Source organism: Diplodia corticola, assembly GCF_001883845.1.
Source record: "Diplodia corticola strain CBS 112549 chromosome Unknown scaffold57, whole genome shotgun sequence".
Lineage (NCBI taxonomy): Eukaryota > Fungi > Ascomycota > Dothideomycetes > Botryosphaeriales > Botryosphaeriaceae > Diplodia > Diplodia corticola.
Window position 1 is genome coordinate 165,583 of NW_017971536.1, and position 22,801 is coordinate 188,383.

Consider the following 22,801-nt stretch of genomic DNA (forward strand, 5'->3'; position numbering starts at 1 on the left):
TGGCTCGAGGAGGTTGCGCGAGGTTTTGATGATGTTGGGTAGGTAACCGGTGAGGCATGGACACGTCAGGCGGGTCCGCTGGTTTTAAATCATGGTGCCAAGGGCGCGGCAGCGCTTGCTGGGTGGCTAGCTTGTTGATCATCATTGGAGTGTGTGGCTGAGCTCCTGTGCTGTGGCGGTGGACGGCAGCCCCTACCTCGTCGGCCAACCGGCTGCTGGCCAGGATGGAAGTCGGGCTTCTCGACAGGCGGCGGCGGCGGTCGCAACCGCTACGAATCGCGTGTTCCGTCATGCCTTTTTTTCGCATGGTTGGTGCACTGCTGGGCAGCAGCACGCCGGACGCTAGACCTTGCTCCGGCTGCGAAAGCGCATGTCATCGATAATAATTCATTGAACAGTCCCGCTGCCCGGATGGGGTCTCGGGTGCCGCCGTCCCAGCGCTTCTGCTGCAACGACGTCGTAGATTACACCCACGTCAATCGGTACCCTCGCCCAGCCGGAGGCGCTCCGTCGGCAAGCGCCCACACCCGCGTTCGGAGTTCCGCTGCAAGGATTCAGCGTCCTGGGCGGTCGAGACTCATCGTCAACACGCTAGGCGATCCATAAGATTAATATAATGCAGTGAGGGCCTGTCTCTCGTGACGAAGCAGGCGACCCCTTTGAACGACTGCTTAATCAATAGCCCGTCATGCAAGTACGCCCATCTCGGCCTTCTCGTACGTAGCGCAGCACCCGAACGCGAGACGACGTCTCATGAAGCATCTTGGCGTCGCCCATATTGTGACTTTCAGAAACATCCAGCCCTTCCCGCTTGTCAGTGCTTGCTGATCCTCGTCGTCTGGCCGTGCGAATACGCGTCCTCATGCCTGGTCGCGCAATTGGTGCGATATTCCGTCGGAGATTGCTTTGCGGGAAGCCTGTGCCACTAACAGCTTAATCGACCACCAAACGATCCCCCCATGTGGGTTGATCCGCGAAAGCCACATGCCAGGGTGCTTAGATCGCACTTGTTCCAGGCACCGCACTGCTAGCTGACTGTGCGGTATCAAGACATCACGAGGCCGATTGCAGTTTTCGGGTTAGTGCCAGCTGCCTGAGAAAGTTGACGGCTGCCGGCTGCGTCCAACCAGCGGCTGCATGGGATTGAATGTACTGTACAAACTGCAGTCTGACCTGACGCACACTGTTGGTACCGGCTGGTAAGCACGGGGTTGGCTGAGGCCCGGCTGCACTTCTGAGAGGAGACTGCTATACATTCGTGCCGGTGTGACCAGTCTGCCCGACGCAGGCGTATCCAGATATAGACCATAACGCCTCCAACAACATTTTAATTTTGTTCCTTCTCGTCCGATGATATGCTACAGAGTCCGCAACGGAATGGCGTAACGCGCGGCGCGTCTACCTGCCGGGGAGAGCCCCGGACTGGGCCATGGCGGCGTTCTGCTCCTGGAAGCGGTTGCCGAGGCGCTCAGAGCCCTTGAGGATCTTGTCGACACACTTCATCACGCAGCCCTCCTCGCGCGAGCCCAGCGACTTGGTGGAGAAGTCGTTGATGCAGTCGTCGAAGCAGCGCTGGACGAGGTTCGAGTACATCTGCGGCGCCAATTAGCAAGCGGGGCCGGGGACTGAGCCATCGCGCGGCGCACCGTCATGAACTCCTTCATCTGCTTGCGCTCCATGCGGCTCTGCAGCTCGCGCTGCTCGGCACCCGTGAGACTGCGGCGGCATCTGTTAGCAGCGGCCGTGGTCGGGGGCGCGTGCACGGCTGGGGCGCTCACCCGTCCATTGTTGCAGAAGCTTGCTAGCGCGAGTCACGAGACGGCCAGCTGTCAAGGATTGGGCGGGGCGATGATGCGGTGGTTGCGGTGTGCTGGTCCGGTGCGTGGGTGCGGAGGGATTGGAGTGTGCCTGGCTTTGGAGCTTTGATAGTCACAACTTTTCGGGCCTGACGTAGCCCACGGGCGGCTTGGCTCGGCGCGGCCGCGAACCGCCTGATGAGACGCGCTGTGCAGCTTGAACAGAGCGACAGACCCTGACGAGAGGCGATTAGCGCCGGAGCACGGCCTGGCTGCAGAGCTGGCGTGCTGCTAGGCTGCTGGACCGCGCCCACGAGGCAGCACGCACCGAGGGGACCGTGGAGCTCTGCGCGGCCACAGGCTGGGGCTCTCTGACTGGGGCGGCAGCGGCTCGCCAGCGCTCTGCATCTGTCGGCACGCCGCGTCCACCACGGCTCCCAGCTAGTAGCAGGCCAGGTCCCCAAGTCTTATTTTAGCCGTTGCTTCTCCTGCTCGACTGCCCAAGCTCCCCTGGACTGCCCAAAACACCAACGCCCGCCGCCGCGCACTCGCTCCCGCCTCAGCCTCCCTCTGCGCTGCCAGCCCGGCGCGTGCTCACTCTGCTGCAGCGTCTCTCGTATTAGCCTGGGCGCCGACGGGCAACCTAGGGGCTTCCTCATCGGGAGACACGCAGCATCAGCCACCCAGCAGGTCCTGCCTGCGCTTCTTCTCGCACACACCCAGCGTCTCCCTCCGATCCTTTCCTGGACCAGCCGCACGTCTGACCCTGGCGCCCTGCGACGAGCCACCAGCATATATCATCGCATTACATCACCCGCGTCTGCGAAAACTCGCGTTTCCTCACGTTTCACGACCTCCGACAGCAACGGCCGTCCTGCAGCCGCCGCCTCACACCCAGGCTTCTGCCCTCCCAGCCAGCGCGCTGCACCGCACGCCCTGCGCGCCGTCCAAGCCTCAGAGCCCGGCCAGAGCCTGCTGCGCCTCAGGTCCCGCCGCCCATCTGCACGAGCGGCCGCATTGTTAAGCGGCGACACGTCCTCGCTTCGCCTTCGCTATTTTAGGACACGCCCGCCGTCACTCTCGCGAGCCTCCGCCTGCCGCCATTGCGACGACACCAGCACTCTCCGTCTCAAAAGAGCGAGAGGCGACCCGCCCTCCTCGTAGCAGCCCGCCAACATGCCGCACCAAGCCCATTCCAGTGGCTCGGGCGCCCGCCAATGGGACCAGCCACAGCCCGTGGGCAGTCAGGCCGGCGATGTGCCCTCGAAGCGCGACCTGACTTCGTGGTGGAGACAATTCAAGCGCGGGAATCCAAAGAAAGACGAGGACAAGGGTGGGTTCCTCCACCTCTGGAGGCGCATGCGGACGACCTTCGTCAGGCTTCGCATTCGCGCCGCGGCTGCTGTCAGTCGGCAAATCGGCCGCCTGGCGAGAGCCGCCTTCCGGCCCCTCCAGATTGCCTTTAGCGCTGTCACTTTGTGTCGTGAGCTGATCGTTTTTTACTACGCAGAGCCAGAGAAGCCCCGGGGCATTTTTGGGGTGCCTCTCCAAGACAGCATCAAGTATGCCAACGTCGCAATCTCTCTGTTCAACGAGGAAGGCGAGAGCTACATCTACGGCTACGTGCCCATTGTCGTCGCGAAATGCGGGGTCTTTCTCAAGGAAAAAGGTGAGTGTCAGGCCTCCCGACTAATGCGTCGTCTGTTAACAATCCGGTGCCCGTAGCTGTTGACGTGGAAGGTATCTTCCGTCTGAGTGGATCGGAGAAGCGCATCAAAGAACTGCGAGAGGCGTTCAACTCGCCCGACCGCTACGGAAAGGGCCTTGACTGGACTGGATACACTGTGCACGATGCCGCCAATATTCTCCGCCGATACTTCAACCAACTGCCCGAGCCCATCATTCCTTTGGAGTTTTATGAGTTGTTCAGAGATCCGCTGCGCAACCACCAGGCACAAGCCGTGGGCCCAATGGACGGCCAGAAAGAGAGCATTGGAGAGTTCGACATGGACAAGGCGATTCGAGTGTATCAAAGACTCATCACGGAGTTGCCTCCGCTCAACCGTCAGCTTCTCTTGTACATTCTGGACCTTCTCGCCGTCTTTGCTTCCAAGTCCGACTTGAACAAGATGACTACTGCGAACCTTGCCGCCATCTTTCAGCCTGGAATCCTGTCCCACCCTACTCACGACATGGCCCCGCCGGAGTACCGTCTCAGCCAGGATGTGCTGATCTTTCTCATCGAAAATCAAGACAACTTTCTCATCGGTATGCAGGGTACCGAGGCCGATCCCAAAACGGTCGAGGAGGTCGAGAGTGGGCCCTCAACCCCATCAGGAAAAGCTCCAACTACACCGACCCGCTCCAAGACCACTGTCGGCAGATCGTCATCCAATGCTAGCGCTGGTGCTGAAAGTGTCCGCAAGCAAGGAATGATCAGGAGGAATGTGTCTGTGTCGTCCAGGAAATCAAAGACTTCGAACAATATAGCCACGCCGAGCCCGGTCCAAACGCAATTTTCAAGCGGCGTCCATAGGAGCAATACGGTGCCTTCCAAGAAATCTCCGGCAATTGCGGGAAAGCGATTTTCCCGCGAACACAACGAGCAGAGTCCAGGCGGTCCCAGATCGCCCGCTGTCGCCTCGATCTCTATTGCAGAGCCAGCCAGGCCGGTCGAGGCCTTCGGCCCTCCCACAAGGCCTTCCCACATGATCACGGCCCCTTCGAGTGAAGATACCACTCCTCTGGCTGCCCCGCCAAGTGTGACCTCGTCGACCGGGCTTCTGCCCCATGGTCAAGCTCCTCATGCAACCAGCCTTCTGCCTCACAGCCAAACTCCGCAGAAGCCTAGAGCTGAGAGCTCGGATCGAGAGGCTTCGGGATTCCGTTCTTTCTCGAGCATGTTCCAATCGTCCCCCCATTCCGATAACGAGGCCAAGGAAAAGCGCAGGCCCAACAAGCTGCAGAAGAAGCGCGCTCCGAGCACCAATCCAAGCGCGGCAAGCTCTACCAATTCGCTCCATGGATCTCACGTTGGAGGACCACCATCACCACTTCCAGGAGGAGTTGCGGCAGGTACGCCAGTCAAAGACCAAGGACCTCATATTGCACCGATAGCTGAGAATTCACCCTCAAAGGCAACAGCGAGCGCTAACCCGCTCGAACCCAGCATGTCACCCAGCGCATCCATGCGTTCGCATTCAACCGTCTCCGGCGGTTACTCGGAAGCTGAGCATGGAGACGATGTCGCCAGGGCTGAGAACGCTGAGAAGGAAAGGAAGCACGGCTGGCGCCTTTCTCACAGGAAAGAAGCCTCCAAGCCGGTGAACGAGAATAATTTCGGCTCTGTCTCAGGAGCCGAACAAAGCATGAGCTCGGTCAGTTCCAAGGGCGGTCGCAAAAGCCTGAGTCTTGATCCAACTGAAGCCTCGAGTTCGAATCCCGCTTGGAACGAGAACAGAGAAGGAGACAAGAAAAACCCTTTTGACTGGTTCCGGGGTAAGATTGCTGAGCGGAAGGAGCGAGAAGAAGCCAAGCAGCGTGCGAAGAGTCCACCTGGCAGTATCGCCGACCCGAGCTCGCCTAGCTCTGAAAGGTCCGGGCATCGATCAACATCGAGCTTGGCTGCCTTGACGCATCATCGCAGAGGTCGCTCGGTTGAACAATTGCCTCGGCCCATGCAGTCGTCGCCGCCGGCTCTACTCGAGGCAAAGGAGGAAGCAAAGCCGGTAGGCCTCACCCCTCCCACGATCGAGTCAGAGGAGGTTACGCCGACGCAAACGCCGGGTAGTGCGAGCACAGTTCCTTCTGCGTCTCCGTTAGTGACAGTGAACCCGGCGACTCCCGCTGAGACCACTGCTCCGGAGATTTTTCCTACGGAAGGCCCTGCGGCTGCTTCTGCGATGCAAGGCGCGCCTTCTCCTCCTCTCTTCGCGCCTGCCCCTTCAGCGCCCGCCCCAGCGGCGCCTGCTAACGGAGCGCCTGATCATGTAACACCTGCCCAGGCTGCACCTGCTCGGCCGACACCTGAAGGGGAATCTACGGTCTCGCGCCCTCAGTCGCCCAGGCAACAGCAAACAGTCCGGTCCATGCTGGACGTCTAGTCTCCGGGTGGCAACTGACCTTTCCTTCCCCTCTCTTGTGAATATATGGCTTTGCGCTGTTGATTCGGTTTGGCGAGCGCTTGAACCGGTGGGGAGAGAGTTGGATTTCGGGTTGCACCCACTCCGGGTCTGAGAAGGGTGGCTTTTATTTTTCCTTGTTTTTTTCTTCCCGCTATGTTCCACGCCCAACTCGCATTATCCCTTTTTCCTTTTAAGTTGCGTGACGGAAGAATCTTTCTGCTGCATGATGAAGAAAGGGGGGGAAGAGATGAGCGCGGCGTCTTGGATGCTTTGTGTGTTTCCTTGAGCGAGAGAGCGAGAGGAACTGGGCGCAGTGGTGATGATCATTCAGGTTTTTTTTCCGAAGAAGCGAGCATAAGGGTTTCAGCATTGAATCATTTGGTAGCAGGGAGGAAGGGGAAAAGGATAGGAGGAGAAGCGAGGAGCTTTGATCGGCGCGTGAAGGGAGAGAGGCAGTAATTTAGGAGAGGTGGTCCTTTTTTGCTAGGAGGATCGTCACGAATGTCTTGGCATCTCTCTCGCTGCCGCCTCCGCCGCCGCTCTCTTTCTTCTGTTTTGCTTTAGGCGTCTTTGTCGAGGGTCGTGAACAAAGATGATGGTAGGCGGGTGGGTAGATGCTGCGCATGGAGAAGGCTGTGAGGGGGTTGGATTGTGGTGGGGAAGCGAGGACTTTTTTGTGTCTCGGGGGAGCGGGAAGATGGCGGCGGCGGGAGAGAGCGGGGAGAGGGGTGAGGGGTGATGGACCGGGTTGTTGGGGCATTGGTCCTAAGCTGGGGACGGTGGGGGGGAGGGGGGGTTGGGCTGGGCTGGTCTTTCGGGGACACCGTGTTGATGTGGGTAAGGGTTCGTAGTAGGGCAGGTACCTACACTGCGCCTTTGTCTTGTCCCTTGCTTTCCACTCGGACTCTGTGTGTGTCTGTGTCACTCTATCTGTATTTTGTTGACACGCCCTTGATGGCGTGTGTGTGCTGTTCATTTTTTTCTCTTCTCTTTCCCCTTGGCATTAGATGGATGGTTGACGAGAGGGGCAAAAGTTTCTTGCATATTCTATCTATCTGTTGGTGAAATCTTCCTGAAATTTCTTCCTTCTTCTGTCCCCTCTGTCTTGGTGATGAGTTCACATGACGAGGAAAATTTACGCAGGTACTTCTTCCCCTTTCTGCCGTCGTCATAGGGTGGCGTTGGGTGGGGGCCCGTGGTTGTGGCTCCGTTCGTCCCCTCTCCCCCTCCTTATGCTAAAACGCCAAACGGTTGGGAAAACGTGGCAACAAAGAGAAAGTCACTACACCAACCGGCCCTCACCAACTGTCCTATGTTAGAGGGCGTAGGTAGGGGTAAAGAGAGTAGGAAAGGTTCAATGCAAGACATTTGGAGGAGGGGCACCCTCTGAGCTTGAATGAGCTCAAGGAGAGGTAACTCTGGCTGCTCTGTCGCCTGTCTTTCGTATGGGACGGAAAGTTTTTCTTACTTCCCACCGCTTCTGCATGTAGCATGTGATACGAGGTGGACTACATCATGCATGTATAACGTTCACAGCGCTATGGCCTGTCTTTTTTTTTTCTTTCTATCTTCTATTGTGGCGCTTTGGTGGTGTCTAAGGTAAAGGCGTTCGTTCTCTTCCTTTTTTCACCCTTTTTTCTCTCTCTTCCTTTCTCTAGAGGGACTTGAGAAGCATCACCAACGGAGGCGGGATACGGGTAAGGGGACGGGGGAGGGGAAAGAGGCGCCGGCACGAAGGAACGGAGGTAGGAACGCCTCGGACTGTCTTCCATCAGAGGCGTTTGGTTCTCCACACACAGACACACACTACTACGCAAAAATGTGGGATTACATACGCGCTTGCGGGGTGGCATGGCGGTTAGTCGGTCAACCCGAATGCAAGGCTCGAGACCGTCGTAAGTTAGCAGATTGGGGCGAGGTAATACGATTACAAATACGCCGCCCTTTCCATTCTTCTTTTTGTCTTTTTTGCTGTTCTTGTGCGTGCTCCTTTAGCGCGGAAGGCGCCGACGGCGATGCGGTGTGTTTGTGAGTTCGTGATAGGGATGATGACGATTGGTTGAGTAGGGATCGAGATGCAGATACGGGGGAACAGAGAGAGGCTTAGCACGTGGATCCGGGCTTTTCTGGATCGTTCGGATACGAAAATGGACTGGTGGAAGGAATCTCTCGACATAGCATCCGTGCTTCGTTTTTGCACATCGTTCCGGCAAGAGTGGAGCCATGCGCTCGACGGCTGCGTCGTTTTGGCGTGAACGAAACCAAGGATACCCGGTGCTTGGGCTGCTGGCTAGGAAGTGTTTTTTTTTTCTTTCGTGCAGGAAGACATTGTTATGCGCATTATTGATGGATTTCGTCATCTGCACGAATCGTGCAGGGCTGCTGCGATAGAGCTCGCTTATTTGAGGAACACGAAGCCAGTATATTTGCTACGTGCGCACGACGATAGGGGAAACGTGGTGGAGAAGCAGAGCGCCTTGCCCAGCCGGCCGGTTGAGACGAGGTTTCGGAAGTCAGCGAGCAGCCGTGAGGAATCGTAGCAAGACAGCCGCAGTGGCTAGTCGGCTCGTCAGCGCGTCCACGGATCCAGCCAGTCAGACGGGCTTTGCGCCACGGCCGCGGTGACAAACGCGACGGCCACGCACTGATCAGCGGCGCCGGCCAGGCCCACATGCAAGCCTCGGACGATCAGCAGCGAACCAGCGGCTACCCTTTTACACGGCCGACCGCCCGCCCGCCTGCTGCGGTTCTCTTCCGGGGCTGTCGGGCTCGCAGCTAAGAATAGCAGCCCACACACAACCTCGCCATGCCGTCTTTGCACATCGTTACGAGCCAAGTCTTCTGATAGCGGCCATGATGAGCTGCGCACACCGCATCTGCCTGCTGGCCGGACGCCCGGTCGCACAATCGTCAGCCATGCCTGGCCCCGTCACCAGAGGCAGCTGCAGCTGCGGCGACCGTGGGCTGCTCGACGCGCCTCGGCCGCGCACGAGCTCGCTCGGTCGGCTCACACGAGTTAGCCTTGGTCTATACCATTCGCTATCGTTCTCCTTGCCCGGTCCGCGATCCCAAGGATCTGAGACACCGCGTCAACAGCCGTCAATATGGGTGCGGCATCGTCAGAGAGTGTCGGAGTCTTCTCCCGCACCATATATTGCTGCCGAAACCCGGGGCCCATTGCGCTGGGAGCCTGACAGGGCGGGCGGACAGGCAGTCAGTGCTGTACAATAGTCGTGAGGCCATAGCGCGAGAGCCTGTGTGTCGGGTTCGGGCGACTGGGAGGGAAGTGGGGTCGCTGAGGCGGTGCATTGGGTAGGTCGGGAGCACGGCAGCGGGCGGGTGTGACGCCGCGCTAATCCGGACTGTGAGCACTGATGAGCAGCGCATGCGTGGGCCGGCATGGATGAAACCAGGCGGTGCATGGCGCGGATGATGGAAGGGGATGGACCCTAAAAGCTCTCGAGCTGCCGCGGGGTTGAGGCAGGCAGCGAACGTCATGCGCTCGCATGCTGGGGAATGTGACGACACAATTGATAACAGCGCAGGTTAAGGGGATCCGCCCAGCGTTCGGGCCTTGTCGTTGGTGCGAGGTTCGGTGGGCAGGTTTCAACGCACGGTAGCTCCATTTGCTGGCGAGCGCAAGTGGCTGCGATGGCGCGCGGAACGGTGCTGAGCAGGGGGCAGGTGCGAACGGCGCCGCCAGTGACAGCTGCTGGATCCTGCCCGTATCGAGCATCGCCGCAGTCGTCCCGCCTAGAGCACATATCCGCTCCATAACCACCCCTCTCCTGCCGTCTCCTCCCGCCCTCACCTCTCTCGCTCACAAATCTCCCCCGTCTGCACGCCCCACGCTCGCTCTGCAAGTCCGCATAAGCAATATCGCACTCGCTACCCAGCTTCCGCTTTCGCCTACGCCTACGCCGAGCCCGGCAACCCACCCGCTGCCAACTCTTCGTACTCGCCGTACTGCGTAAGCCTCACCATGGCCCTTCCGCCGCCGCTCACGCACACATCGCTGACTGTGGCGCCATGTAGAGATTAGCCGTGCGAGCCATATCAACCACAGCGCTCCCGCATCCTGAGCCGCTCTCGCCACGTTTTCGCTCCAGACCCTTCAGGATGCCTTCTTTCCGGTCTTTCGTCCTGCTCGCTCTGCCGCTCGCCAATGCCGCCGTGCAGGCCGAGCAGCCGCAACCGACCGGGGGCTCCCCTGCTCTTGTCGAAGAGCTGCTCCATGTCCTCCCTGCCGACCGCTTCCCGGATGCCCTCCGCAGCCACGAGCACCCCGCCTTCGAGGACGCCAAGTACGACGATGATTGGGTCCGGCTCGAGGCCCTCCACGACGCCGACGCCGCCCACATCGACCAATTGCTCGAGTCGGCCGCCGAGCAGTACGAGCTGAGGAAGCGGCAAGATACGTCGAGCAGCGCCGCCGCCAGCGCTGCGTCTAGCGCTCCCGCAGAAACTTCCGCCTCCGCCCAGAGTTCCACCCCGGCCGAGAGTTCTACGCCCGCCGAGAGCTCTGCATCCGCAGAGAGTTCTGCAGCCCCTAGCACGGCCGCCCCTACTAGCTCCGCGGTCGTTGAGAGTACTACGTCCGCACCGTCGAGCACGGCGCCGGAGACGACCCAGTCGTCTGCTGTTGAGACCTCTGCAAGTACGTCTATTTCCCCATCGTCCGCTGCCACCACATCCTCCTCCGTCCCCTCCTCCACCGCCGAGTCCTCCGAGTCGTCCGCGGTCGAGTCCTCGACTTCGTCTGCACCCGTGACCAGCGCGAGTGCGACCACGTCAGAGGTGTCTACCTCAGGTGCGTCCACGTCCAGCACAGCTGCTCAATCCTCCTCCCCAGAGCCGTCTACGTCCGGCAGTGCCGCGGCGACCACCACTTCGGATGCCTCGACCACGAGCGCGTCTCAATCTACGAGCACGTCTCAGTCTGCGTCGAGCTCATCCGAATCTGGCGCTCAATCCTCCACTCAATCTTCTTCGGCCAGCGGCTCATCTTTTTCTTCTTCTCCAGCTACTTCTACTACCTCTGTTGCGACTACTACTACTGAATCCGCGACTACTTCTTCTGCTCATGTGGAATCAAGCACTGACCTGGAAACCACTTCGTCTACAGCTGCACCTAGCACTGTCTCGTCTACTGTGGTCTCCACTACCACCCAAGAACAGAGCACTACAGAGGCTTCCACTGCCCAGACCACAGAGACCTCCACCTCCACTGAGGCCGTCGTCGTGCCCGTCGAAGTTACATCCACCAACACCGCCGGCGAAACTGTCACCTCCACCTCGTCTGCCGTCGTCGGCGCCACCGCTAGGGTGACGACCACTGACAGCGAGGGCAGCACGACCACCGCCGCCGCCGTTGTCGTCGAGACGACCGACTCTGCCGGCAGCACCGTTACCTCAACTTCGGTCGCCAGCGCCTGGAAGCCCACGAGCTACTCGTCCGGCCAGGTTATCACGCGCACCAACTCGGCTGGCTCTACCATGAAGACCACCTACACGGGTGGCGACATTGCTCAACCCGTCAGCTCGCTCGTCTTGTCTACCACTACTCTGCCCGACGGTCAGCGCAAGACCATCACCAGCTACGCCACCGTTGATGCAGCAGCTGCCACGGCCGCTGCGAGTGCTTCCGGAACCGCCAGCGAGCCTAGCCTGCAGACTGGCGCAGCTCAGCGTTTCGCCGCCGTTGAGGCTGCTGCGGCTGTCGCCGGCGGTGTCGCAGGTCTGGCTTTGTTGCTGTAGAGCGGAAGCATGTTCTTTTCGTGCAACGATCTCACAGCCTTTTGCCTCTGTACAACTGTTTCGACCGATTGAACATTCTGACCCTTAATTATTTCAAACACTCCTCTGGCCACCGGGAGGGTGTGAAGACGTTCCTTTTTATGCATAGCAAATGGGAGTTCCGGCGCTTTCTGGATTTTCTGCATCACATCCACGCTCCTTGAGTTGGGATATATCGGCAACTGCGTTTTCCATGCGAAGCAACAAGAGGAAACGGTAATGAGAGAGAATTAGTTTCTCTGAAGCGTTGTTTTTTTCCAAAAAGTTCTGTTTACCGAGCCATACACGCACACATGCACCTACATATACATCATGACGATTTACGATGGAAACCAGGTCTCTCCTTTCCTTCGGGTCAGCGGAGAAAGGAGAGGTTTGGTTTTTAACATACAGAGACGCCAGTACATTTGACGTCATGACGATCCTTACTAATAAATATTTGGAGGAGATGATGAGAAATTGGGAGTAGAAGCAATGTACTTGATACTAGTGGCGTGTGGCCTGAAGCAAGAAATATTCGAGAAAATGATATGTTCGTGCTTTCGAGCATCCACCACCACTTGCCCTTGTGCAGTGAAATACCTACAGAATCGTGCTATTACTACCCAATTCAATGGATTGCCTTGCAACTTTCTCTACTTGTTTGTCGTGGCAAGTGACAGGGAAGCGATACTTGCGTTGAATAAGAAAGGCTAGATGACTTACAGGAACGGTGTGGAATGGGGAAAGGGAAGGGGGCAATATACATACAGTAGAAGAAACGGTCGTGACGTATCATCCTCTGTTCGCGCGTCTTTTGTCCTCTTTGTACGCGCCATGTATTTCGCTCCTCTTAGTGCTTTCCGCCATTCGGAATGTTGGAGAAGGAGAATCAGTGGCATCAGTAATCATCACTCTCTCCTCCGCATCGTTGTACCACGGACTCAACTTCAATCTTCAATACGCGAGATACAGGCGGGGGTGAGATTGTACACAGCGCCAGCCAGCCAGTCAACAGTTCACACGAACCAATCCACTCCTACTACTGATGGACAAACTCGCCGTATCAAAGGTCAAACGGTAGGACGAAATACAATCGTTCTCTCGTAAAATCCTCCATTGCCTAATGTCCTCCCGTTCTGCCTGTAGCGAATCCCCCCCTCCAGCCTGCTCGTACGCGTACATACACACACTAAAAAAAAAAAAAGGACAGAAAAAAGTACTATCCCAGCCGTGCTTTTGATTCGTCCAATCTTCGACGTGAAATACAAAACACAAAAATAAACGCTCATCGAAGCCACGAGGGACAAAAGGAGGAATAAAAACATCAATAAAAGGAAAAGAACAAAAATAAAACAAGGAGTACATGATCGTCATCCGTTTCACAAATCACCTCCCTTCCCGTTCGTTCTTCTTCTGCCCTGACTCCTCCGTTTCCAATCCTGACACCCAGCGCTAATCTTTTCGTCATCATGCCCTGCCCTGCCCCGCCCCGCCCTGCCCGTGCTGTCGTCGTCGCCTTCTTATTCTTCATCACCACCAACGACTCCGTGTCACCCTGCCCGCAACGACGCCTATTGCTCCACAATCTTCACATACGCCGCCAACTCGGGGAAAGCCGCTCTAAAGGCCGGACCAAGGCTCCAATTGTCGATGTTGCGCAGGTGAGCCTCGAACGCCGGGTTGATGACCCACTGGTCGTCGTCGTCGCCGCTTCCGTCGGCGTTGCCATTCCCGTCGTCGGCGTTGCTGTTGCCGCTGATGCTGCTGTCTCCGCTGCCCTCGCGTTCTGCCGGCTTTGGGGAGCCTTCGGGAGTGACGGAGGTGGGAGCGGGAGGTGCGGGCGATGCCTCCGTGGCGGGGTCGATGGGGATGCCGCTGGGGGTGGTGTTGATGCTGGGCGCTGCCGCGGCGACGGACGATGCGGGGAGGAGGCAGTCGCGGGGGTTGTGGGGCCAGTTGAGCGAGAGGGAGGTGGTGTAGGGGATGAAGAAGTTGTCGAAGGCTTGTTGCGGTTGGTCTATGATGATACGGTCGCGGAGGCGTGGCCTAGGAGAAAGGGGACAGTCAGTCGAGGTTGTTGTGCTAGGTTGTGAGTGGGTGCGGATGGGAAGTGTATGGAAAGGAAGGTGGTCGCCAACAGGGAGGGTGTGAGTGAAGGCAGATGTGAAATGGCCGACGTGTGGACAGGAACGGATCCAAGATATATATAGCGCCCTTATTGTGTACTCACCAAGGCAAATAGTCATTCCATACGGGATGCGGGGTGAAAAGCTGGCTTGGACGCGGGGTCATCCAGTCAGGTAAGCGCTCGTAGTTCTCCTGCGACGGCTCGATCTGCCACCGCATCAATAAAAACATCATGTACAACACGGCGACCCGCTCCGGCAAGCCTGAGATATCAGGGAAGGTACGCAGAATGTCGGTGAAAACCTTGGACAGAGGATGTGACTGATCGGGCTTGTCCGGGTTTAGAAGGTACGAAAAATCAGGATACAGCGGTCCGACAAGGCTTTTGAGAGGAGCAGCACCCTCGGCTGCCTGAGCATGCCTCTCGGCCAGGAAGTCAAGCAAGAGGCTATCCAGAGGACATGTAGCTTCTAGGCTACGCGGCAAAGTGTTCCACGCCTCCATCGGGCGACCATTGAAGTCGAGACCAGAGGACTGCATGCCTGCCGGCCCACCGTGAGCCAGGCCGTTGCTCAACTTGGCTCGGTTGTCTAAGAGAAAGTTCACCCCCAACCGCTCGTCCGAGTTCTGGCCAAACTCAAGGTCGGGATGTATGTTGCTGCGGGGCTGATCGTAGGGCGGCTGCGCAGGGTGCCATCCACGGACATGGCTTGTTGGCGGCACGCCAGGGAATGCAGAGCCCCAATTGCGGCCATTGGCGCTCTGGCTGGTTGGCGAAGACGGGCTGGTCTGGTCGTGGGGTGGTTGCGGCTCCTGCACCTGAGGAACGCCGTGGTGGTAGCCGCGCTGGTCGGGAATTTGCATGTGCTGCTGGGCCCGCGGATCGCCGGCATCGTGGGGCGGTAGCTGCAGCGGGCTACGTTCGGCGGCGGCGGCCAGCTCTGCACCGGTCGGAAGTCAGCAACAGCAGTTTTGGCGGCAGCAGAGGGGCGGGACATGCCATTGAGGCCGTGAGTGCCCAGGATGGGCTGGATGAGGGTCATGACGGACGACAGGCGGCGGCGGATGTCGTCGTTCTCGGCCTGGACGGCCTCTTTGGCGCGCAGGGCCATCTGCAGCTCATGGTAGGGCTGCTGCGACTCAAGCTCGCGGATGCGGCCGTTCAGGCGTTCGATCTGCTGCTTGGTGCGCTCGCGGATGGCGCGCTGGGCCTCGCGATCATTCTGCCTCTTCCGGGCGAGCTGCTCGGGCGTCAGGTTGGCGACGCCGCGCGACGAGGGCTGGCCGGAGGTGCGGCGGCGTTTGGGGGCGGGCTGCGGGGTCGAGGCGGCGTTGGAGGCATTTTGAGCAGCGGCGGGCGGGCTTTGCGCTGCTGTGTCCATGATCGAAGATGGGCGGAGGAGGGTGCAGCTCGTGTGGGTGAGTCGTGTCGAAGAACGGCTGAGCCAAAGAGACGGAGTTGACGAGTCAGGCACGCCGGCCCTGTGCTGTGGCCCTGCAGCTCGCTTACTACCTACCCCAACCGGTGGCGCCGGTGGCGGTGTAGAGCCAACGCGCCCTCCGCGAACGGAGCCTGTACACCTCTCAACTTTGTATCCCCACCGCCTCGGCTGAGTTGTCACCAACGTAGGTGTTTCAATCTCGTACGATTGCACCCCGCCAGTCCACTTTGTTGGAGGGCTTGGCATAGATGCTCTGAAGTAGATGCAAAGATATGAGCCTTTTTTTGCTCGCATTATTGCCTAGGTAGCTTATCCCTCGACAAGAATCTTGATTTAGCAGAGCCGTTCGGTAGCCTAATCACACGGGTAGCTGCAAGAATAGGTGTTGATATTGGCATGCATGTCCGTTATCTTATCTTCATGAATGATGACAGGCGAGATACTCGGTATCGACGCCAACAAGGGCTTCATGAGCGTCAAGCATTTGATAGTGTTCTTGATGATAGCCTCGAGGTGCCACGCTCGTCTCCAGTGCTTCTTGACTAGGTTTGGGGTTCTAGCCAATATATATGTGCGAATTCTTCAAAGCCACGCCACTACTCCCTCCCGAATATTGTCTCGGCAGTTACTCTTACAGTGAACTAGTAAGGATTGCCCCCCTCGATCATGCTTCTCTCTTTGATCCCAAAAATAATTTCCCCCCGTTGATCTTTAGAGGTTGCGCCCGGGCGCTCGTAGTCATGTTAAAGGCTACATCCACGTCTACAAACATGCTTCAACTCTAAAACCTTTTGCGAAACACGCCTGGGAAAGGTAGAAGCTCTTGTGACTAACAATGAGTTCGCCCGCGTCTATCGTAATCAGCCCATCCCCACCGGGGATTAGATTAGGGGAGCCTGCACTGTGATGGTAGGAGGGTCGGATCAGCGTTGCTTCTCCGCACCCGAAGGCAAAGCGCACTTTGCGTTACAAGCGCTGCAGGTACCCCGATCATCGCCCTCTGGTCATCTCGCCTGGATAGTACGTCACTGCACTGCTAAGATGAGCCCTATCGCTTGAGGCTGAGGCCGCGCACGCCGGCTCAGATAGCCCTACGTGCTAGTCAGGCCACGACTAACCTTAAGTATACTGCCATCTATCCCCGCAGACTACACGTGGTTTCAGATGTGCCGAAGGAGTCGATGGCTTTGCGCTAGGGAGCATTCTGAATTCTTGAAGGCATTCTGGAACAATAAAGGCGGCACTAGGACCTCTGGCGGGGCGTCAAGGGCCGACTGACGCACAGCGGGGGAAAAAAAAAAGAAAGAAAGGCCAGGAACAAATCCACGGCTCGGGCTTGCATGATGGCTTGCGCGAGAACGGTGGCCGGGGGAGCGCGGTAATTTCACAGGGTCTGCCGGGCGTCCTATTCTGGCGTTTCCTTTCGTCGCGCAGAAAGCGCCTCAGTCGGCGCCTCACGAAAGCATGCGCCTCAATACACGGGCTCTCTAGCAGACACGCATCCGGCCAGATCCAACGATAATGTGGCTTCGTATAGCAGGCCGCGACGTCCAAAGTTAAAGGCATGGCGCGTGGACGCATGAAGCGAATATAAGTGTAAATTGGGCTGGTCGTCGATCATGGTGACGTGCGTGCGATGGGGCTGGCGGCGCGGCGGGGACGGAGACGGACGAGATGCGGTGTACCATGTAACGGCGCGGAACACCTGTCGACCAGCTGTCTAGTGGCTGGGAGCGCCGTCGAGCGCCCTGCACACTACGTGGCTCTGAGAGCGTCTGCGGTTCAGCGATGATCCACGGCGACGGTGGCGATCGCTGCAATCCCTGCAGATGGCGCAGGTAAGACGCGGCGGAGCAGAAGATGCGTGCGGCGCGAGGCAGGCGGCTACTGGACCCTTCTGCGACGCAGCGCTGCTAGCGCGGAGCGCAAACGGGGGGGGGCGGGTGACCGATCGGGTGCGCAACGCACTAAGCGCGAGCGTAGGGGAGCGAATGGGTTTGTGGGAAATGGCGGCTCGACGATTTTCGGCACATTTGCTGGTGGCAGGGCGCGCGAGTGGGCGATCCCTGGGCGGAGATTGAGTGACGGTTTCAAGAGAGCAAGGGGCTCGCTCCAAAAAGGTGGAGGCCCTCGCGCAGGCACTACGCCGACACCACGCTGCATGCCTCGACAGGCTCCCTTCGCAACTTCTTTCGTGTTGCGCTCTTCCACCGGCTGCGAGGAGCCCTGCCAACCTTACGATCCTTATCCGTGCCGCCACTGCGACCAAACGCCCCGCGCCTAGGCCCGTCCCGTCCTGAACCGCCCTCCATCTGCCCATAGTCGCTCGACCGGCTTCGCGGCCACCTTGTCGTTCTCTCACGCTCCCTCGACCGCCCAAGCCCCCACTCGTTTGCCATTGCCACCGCCTGAGCGAACGCCCGCGCTGCAGCACCCGGTCCAGTCTGTGCTGCGCTTCAGCTGCGCCCAGTGCGACCCCGACCTCCGCCTCGATTCCAGCGACCGACCGCGCCGGATGAACAGCAGCAGCCAACATGACGCGCCCAACCATCATCAGAGCAGGTAACGCGCAGCCTGCCCTCGGCCGGAGCGTGCGACGCTGACCCGCCATGCGCAGACACCATTGACTTACAGGACCCTGGGTCGCCCTCCGCCGCCGACCACAGTCGCCAGCCTACACAGCCCGCGCCGCTCGGCGCCGGTCCCGCCTCGCCGCACCAGGCAGCCGCCATCCGACACGTGGAAGAAGACCGCGCAAACGAAGAGGACGGTCTCGTACAACAGTGGAACAACCCCAGCGGAGGCAATCATGACGATCAAAGCGGCACCGACTCCGCTGACGTGACGGACGACGGCGACATGGCAGACTCGGAAACGGAGGACATGGACGACGACATGCTGGACAAAATATCCAGCTCCCCGTCTATCGACGATGGTAGGTATTCCCTGCGCTCTTCAGCCCCCCGTGCCTCAGCCTGGCCGACGCGCTCTTCTTCTCTCTACGCCCTTCCATTGCCCGCAACTCCGCCGCAGCAACACATGTATCAGCACTCCAATGTATCGCCTGAGCCCGAGCAGGACTCATCGTCGCCCTTCACCCTGACACCACAACATCTCCCGCTCTCATATCAGCCTAAGCGCCAGTCAACACCAAGATTCGGCACCCCACTCTCATCTTCACCTTTCAACACTTCACCCTCCCACCAGCCCGTGCGCATGCCTACGTGCCACGGGAGGGTTTCGTCTGCGGATCATCATCGTCTGGGTGAGTATACGACGACCGGACCGACCACTAGCGACACGACATACAATCCTTTCGGGGACGAATTCGAACATGGTTTGGAAAGTTGCTATCATGAGGACACCGATTTCTATGCCGATGAGCTGAGCGGAGATGTTGGCCCGCTCCGCTCGGAGCAATACGAGCTAGAATCCCATGAGGACTATTTTGGGGGCGACTGGGAAGATGACATGCTCGTATTCCCTGCGGGTCGCCCCTTGCCGCCCATCCCCGTTTCTGATAGCGCCAACAACCTTCGAGAGCTTTTGGTGCCCCACCAATCGATATCCTCGTTGGAGCGCGAATATTCTATGGGGGCCATGTCCTGGGAGACCGACAGCAACGCCTCAAGCTATGATCCAGGAGACAATGACAACAACGACGACGATGATGACGATGATGATCTCAAAGACACTTTCCTTTCTCTTGATGACGACCGCCACGACTCAGCATACGGCGGTGAGTGCTTACGCGAAACAGAGGACATCGATTTCGAATTCGTTTACGCGCTACATACTTTCGTCGCAACCGTTGAGGGCCAAGCCAATGCCACCAAGGGTGACACGATGGTGCTGCTGGACGACAGTAACAGTTACTGGTGGCTTGTTAGAATTGTCAAGGACAGCAGCATTGGTAGGCACCCTCGCGCCAGTGTAGGAGGGGGGATGCTAATCATGTTATTCGCAGGCTATCTTCCCGCAGAGCACATCGAAACTCCCACTGAGCGTTTGGCGCGCTTGAACAAACACAGAAATATTGACGTATGTTCTTCATTTAGTGGTTCGAAACGTCGATCTAACCTTGAACAACAGCTTTCGGCGGCCATGCTTGGCGACAGCGCCGAGAAGTCGAAAAATCCACTGAAAAAAGCAATGAGACGACGAAACGCGAAAACTGTTCAATTCACCGCGCCTACTTATGTTGAGGCATCTGACTATGATTTCTCCTCTGACGAAGAGGATGATGACGGTGAGGACTTTGACAGTGGACCGGTCCACATCGAAGATACGCAAGAACACGAGGGTGATGATGGGCGTGAGACGATGACCGTCGAACCTCTGAGGATTGGCGGGAAAGACAAGAAGGGAGATGAAGCTGGAGAAGGAAACTCGGACGAACTGAAAACCGGTGACGACAAAGCGAGGACTAGCGATGAGATTTTCGATCGCGCACGTTCGTATTTCATTCTGCAGCCACGGGGAATTTGTGCTAATGACCTCGCAGCGGAGCAAAAGATCTCGAGAAATGGAACCGTCCGAAACACCGATTCCTTCTTCAAGGACGAGAGCGTTGAGACACGGAAGATTACCTTGACACCGAATCTCCTGCGCGACGATTCCTCAGCCTCTACTGTGCGCTCTGAAACCAGGGAAAGAGGCGGAAGTCTTGACAGTCTGGAGAAAGAACTCAAATCTCCAGACAAGCCAAAGGATGACAAGAAAAAGAAAGAAAAGAAACCTGGAATGCTCAGAGGGCTGTTTGGTCGTAAGGATAAGAAGGCCAAGTCTGCTGATAACGAGCAAAATGATGAGAAGCAGTCTGAGGAATTGACTCGGGAGTCATTGTCAAGGGATTCTGAGGAAACGGCATCGCCGAAGGAATCTGCAAAGGCTGAAAATGAGTCTAGTCAACAACAGCAACAGCCTGTGAGACAGACAGCTAAGGCGTCAAAGTCTTCAGAGAAGAAAACTAACGGTCCCCAGAAATCCCAGCCGTCGGACCCCACTGTCCAGCCGGCGAAATCTATTCTTCAGAAAAGCGCCTCTCAGGGTGCTGCCGAAGCTACTATGCGTTTGGTATCTGCCGGCTCAGAGCGGAACCAACAAGAGGAGCAAGAGGACTCCGAGGCAGCAGCGCGCGCGCAAGGACAGGCTCAGGCGCAGGCTGAACTCCAGGCTCGGGCTCGGGAGGAAGCTCTCTATCAGGCCAGAGAAGCCGAAAAGGAAGCCGGTCGCAACAGGAGTGGCTCCACGAGCGCCAAACAAGCAATTTCGAATATCTTGCATTCGAAGTCGAATGAACGCGAGCAAAAGCAGGAGAGCAAAATGCAAAAGCAGGAGAACAAGATGCCGCCGCGCGAAAAGGTCAAGAAGTCTAAGGAGCGTGCTCCGCTGGATGATTTCGACTCGACACCCGAGTGGGAGCACGGCGATCCTTTCGCGGATCCGGGCGAGGATGAGCGGCAGCCAAACGGAACACAGCAGCAAGAGCAAGGACTGCGTCCTGAGGATACCAATTCGCCTGGAGATGTATCGCCCATCGACATGGATCAACCTCCTGCTCTTGTGCATGACACATCAAGCCAAGAGGAGCCGGACATTTCGCCCGTGTCCCCGTCCGGCTCGCCCCTCAGGGGTGAGCTGTCCAACTCGAGCCCAAATACGATGAGGCCTACGTTCACTCCAAGTGCACTCAACACCAACATTCCTCCCGCATCAGCCAACAGCCCCATGACTGGCGAGCCTCCCTCTGCCGCATCCCTTCCTGCTTGGTCTGATGCCAGCCTCCGCTCCTACTTGGACGACGGTTCCGACATCCGCGATATGCTCGTCGTCGTCAAGGACACTTCGGGCGTCGTTCCGGTTGGTGCGGACCATCCAATCATGGCAGGCCTCTTCAGCGACGAGCGCAGCAAGGTTGCGGCAATGGGCATGCAATTGGACAGCTTGTTGGGTGATTGGCTGTCAAGAAAGAGGAGAAGGAATGAAGGCGGAAGGAAGCAAAGCTGTTGATTGCCTACCTGACCGGAGGAATTGAGCACTGATAGTGCGCCGAAGGTTTGTATTTTGCAACTGCTTCATTTTTTCTTTTCTTCCATCCTTTTTTTACAAGAGGACCAGTCATTTGAAGACGTGGGCGGAGCGCTTGCTACTCGCACCTACCGCATTTTCGGCTTCTGGAAGGGACTCCAATTTTTTTGCTTTCGCTTCCGGCGGGCGACTCCCTTGTCTTTGAATTCTTTACTTCTTCTGATCTTTTGCTGTCATCATTGTGGGGTCTGGCACCTCGCGACTATTCTCTTCTAATTCTCCCTTTCGCGATACCATGAGCACATCGAGCGCTTCTTCTTTTTTTCTTTTTGTTCTTTTATTGTGTCAGATTCTGACAGGGAAGTGGAAAGATTTAAAAGGAAGAGCAGAGGCGGGAAAAGAAAGGTGAACGGACCCGCTGAGCTTTTGTCGCCCAGCAACCGTAAGAGCTCCTTTTGTTCTTCGTGACTTGGTTTTTTTCTTTCACCTTTTTTTTTTCTCACGATGTATGACATGATACACACACAACCACACACAAGACACACAAGAGCAACAGACATGACAAGAAAAGATTCAAGTTTTTTAACTGTTACTTGCAAGACTTTCTTCAGATAGTCTGTCTGCCTTAGGTTTAGTCTTTTCTTGCGTTGTTTTAGTTTCAAGTTTTTTTCTTCTCTTCAGCCTTAGCGATAGTGTTAATACCCTTTTCTCGAGAGAAGTAGACGGGAATGGGGGAGTCGGGACTCAAACATTTTTTCTTCATCTGTCCATTTTCCTTTCACCAAATGGTACTTTATTCCTTCGTTCGTGGTTCTCCTTGATTCTGTTTGTTTCCTTTTTCAACAGGAAACTGTATTATACCCTCTCTCTGAATTACAGCTCTCTTATTGTTTCTTGAACTGGGGAAAAGGTTCCTACTCCTCGAATGTCGTGTCGATGTATACCTTCGCTCTGGGTTTTTCCAACTCCTTTTACTACTGGGAGAGATAGAATTATTTCTTCTCAACTGCTGGAGTTATACCACTGTTTCTTTGCGGCTACAACTGCGCCCTGGTTCCTCTATGCAACCTGGTGATTTACGTAGTAGGTGATTGCCTGTTCGTCTGCTATAGAACTAAGTTGCTTCACTGTTGTGAGGTCATTCTGAGAGGAGAAAGGTGTGGAAGAAAGTAAGGCGCACCTAATTGAGTGCAGATGACTTTCAGCCCTGGAGCGTCCTCATTTGTTACAATAGTTCATGTACGCGTCCTGGTAGTACCTTTTTTTTTCGCATGGGGCGGTAAAATAAGTCAGTGGCGGCTCCGTGGTTGGGATTAGGCGGGCGGAAGTGCCAGCCTGGGAGTTCAGTTCTTAAGCCGCGCGCCCTCAGGCGCGGCTCCAACACAATTGAGCCATCCGGTCGCCCCATTGGCCCGCTGTACTGAGAGTGTTTCAAACTCCGTCCCAGATCCGTCGCCGCCGAACACGCCCTGATACTCTCAAAGTCTGCCTTACCAAAGAGGAG

The 22,801-nt window shown here is 57.2% G+C and overlaps 5 protein-coding genes across 5 annotated transcripts; 3 read left to right on the forward strand and 2 right to left on the reverse strand.

Annotated features, from left to right (window-relative positions):
- Nucleotides 1–1,398: 1,398 nt before the first annotated feature.
- On the reverse strand, nucleotides 1,399–1,786 carry BKCO1_5700053 (mitochondrial import inner membrane translocase subunit tim9; the record flags this gene model as incomplete). The annotated part of the gene is made up of 3 exons (XM_020277494.1): nucleotides 1,399–1,593; nucleotides 1,647–1,716; nucleotides 1,779–1,786. The coding sequence occupies 3 exons, from the start codon at nucleotides 1,784–1,786 to the stop codon at nucleotides 1,399–1,401; spliced, it is 273 nt and encodes a 90-aa protein (XP_020126955.1).
- Nucleotides 1,787–2,972: 1,186 nt separating this feature from the next.
- Nucleotides 2,973–5,899, forward strand: BKCO1_5700054 (uncharacterized protein; the record flags this gene model as incomplete). Its single annotated transcript, XM_020277495.1, has 2 exons — nucleotides 2,973–3,465; nucleotides 3,522–5,899. The coding sequence occupies 2 exons, from the start codon at nucleotides 2,973–2,975 to the stop codon at nucleotides 5,897–5,899; spliced, it is 2,871 nt and encodes a 956-aa protein (XP_020126948.1).
- Nucleotides 5,900–10,039: 4,140 nt separating this feature from the next.
- On the forward strand, nucleotides 10,040–11,677 carry BKCO1_5700055 (uncharacterized protein; the record flags this gene model as incomplete). Its single annotated transcript, XM_020277496.1, has 1 exon — nucleotides 10,040–11,677. One exon carries the CDS (start codon nucleotides 10,040–10,042, stop codon nucleotides 11,675–11,677), a length of 1,638 nt encoding a protein of 545 aa, XP_020126949.1.
- Nucleotides 11,678–13,269: 1,592 nt separating this feature from the next.
- On the reverse strand, nucleotides 13,270–15,207 carry BKCO1_5700056 (bzip transcription factor; the record flags this gene model as incomplete). The annotated part of the gene is made up of 3 exons (XM_020277497.1): nucleotides 13,270–13,744; nucleotides 13,929–14,695; nucleotides 14,746–15,207. 3 exons carry the CDS (start codon nucleotides 15,205–15,207, stop codon nucleotides 13,270–13,272), a joined length of 1,704 nt encoding a protein of 567 aa, XP_020126950.1.
- A 2,594-nt stretch (nucleotides 15,208–17,801) lies between these two features.
- Nucleotides 17,802–21,279, forward strand: BKCO1_5700057 (sh3 domain protein; the record flags this gene model as incomplete). Its single annotated transcript, XM_020277498.1, has 5 exons — nucleotides 17,802–17,829; nucleotides 17,885–19,180; nucleotides 19,235–19,308; nucleotides 19,360–19,720; nucleotides 19,772–21,279. 5 exons carry the CDS (start codon nucleotides 17,802–17,804, stop codon nucleotides 21,277–21,279), a joined length of 3,267 nt encoding a protein of 1,088 aa, XP_020126951.1.
- Between the last annotated feature and the right edge of the window lie 1,522 nt (nucleotides 21,280–22,801).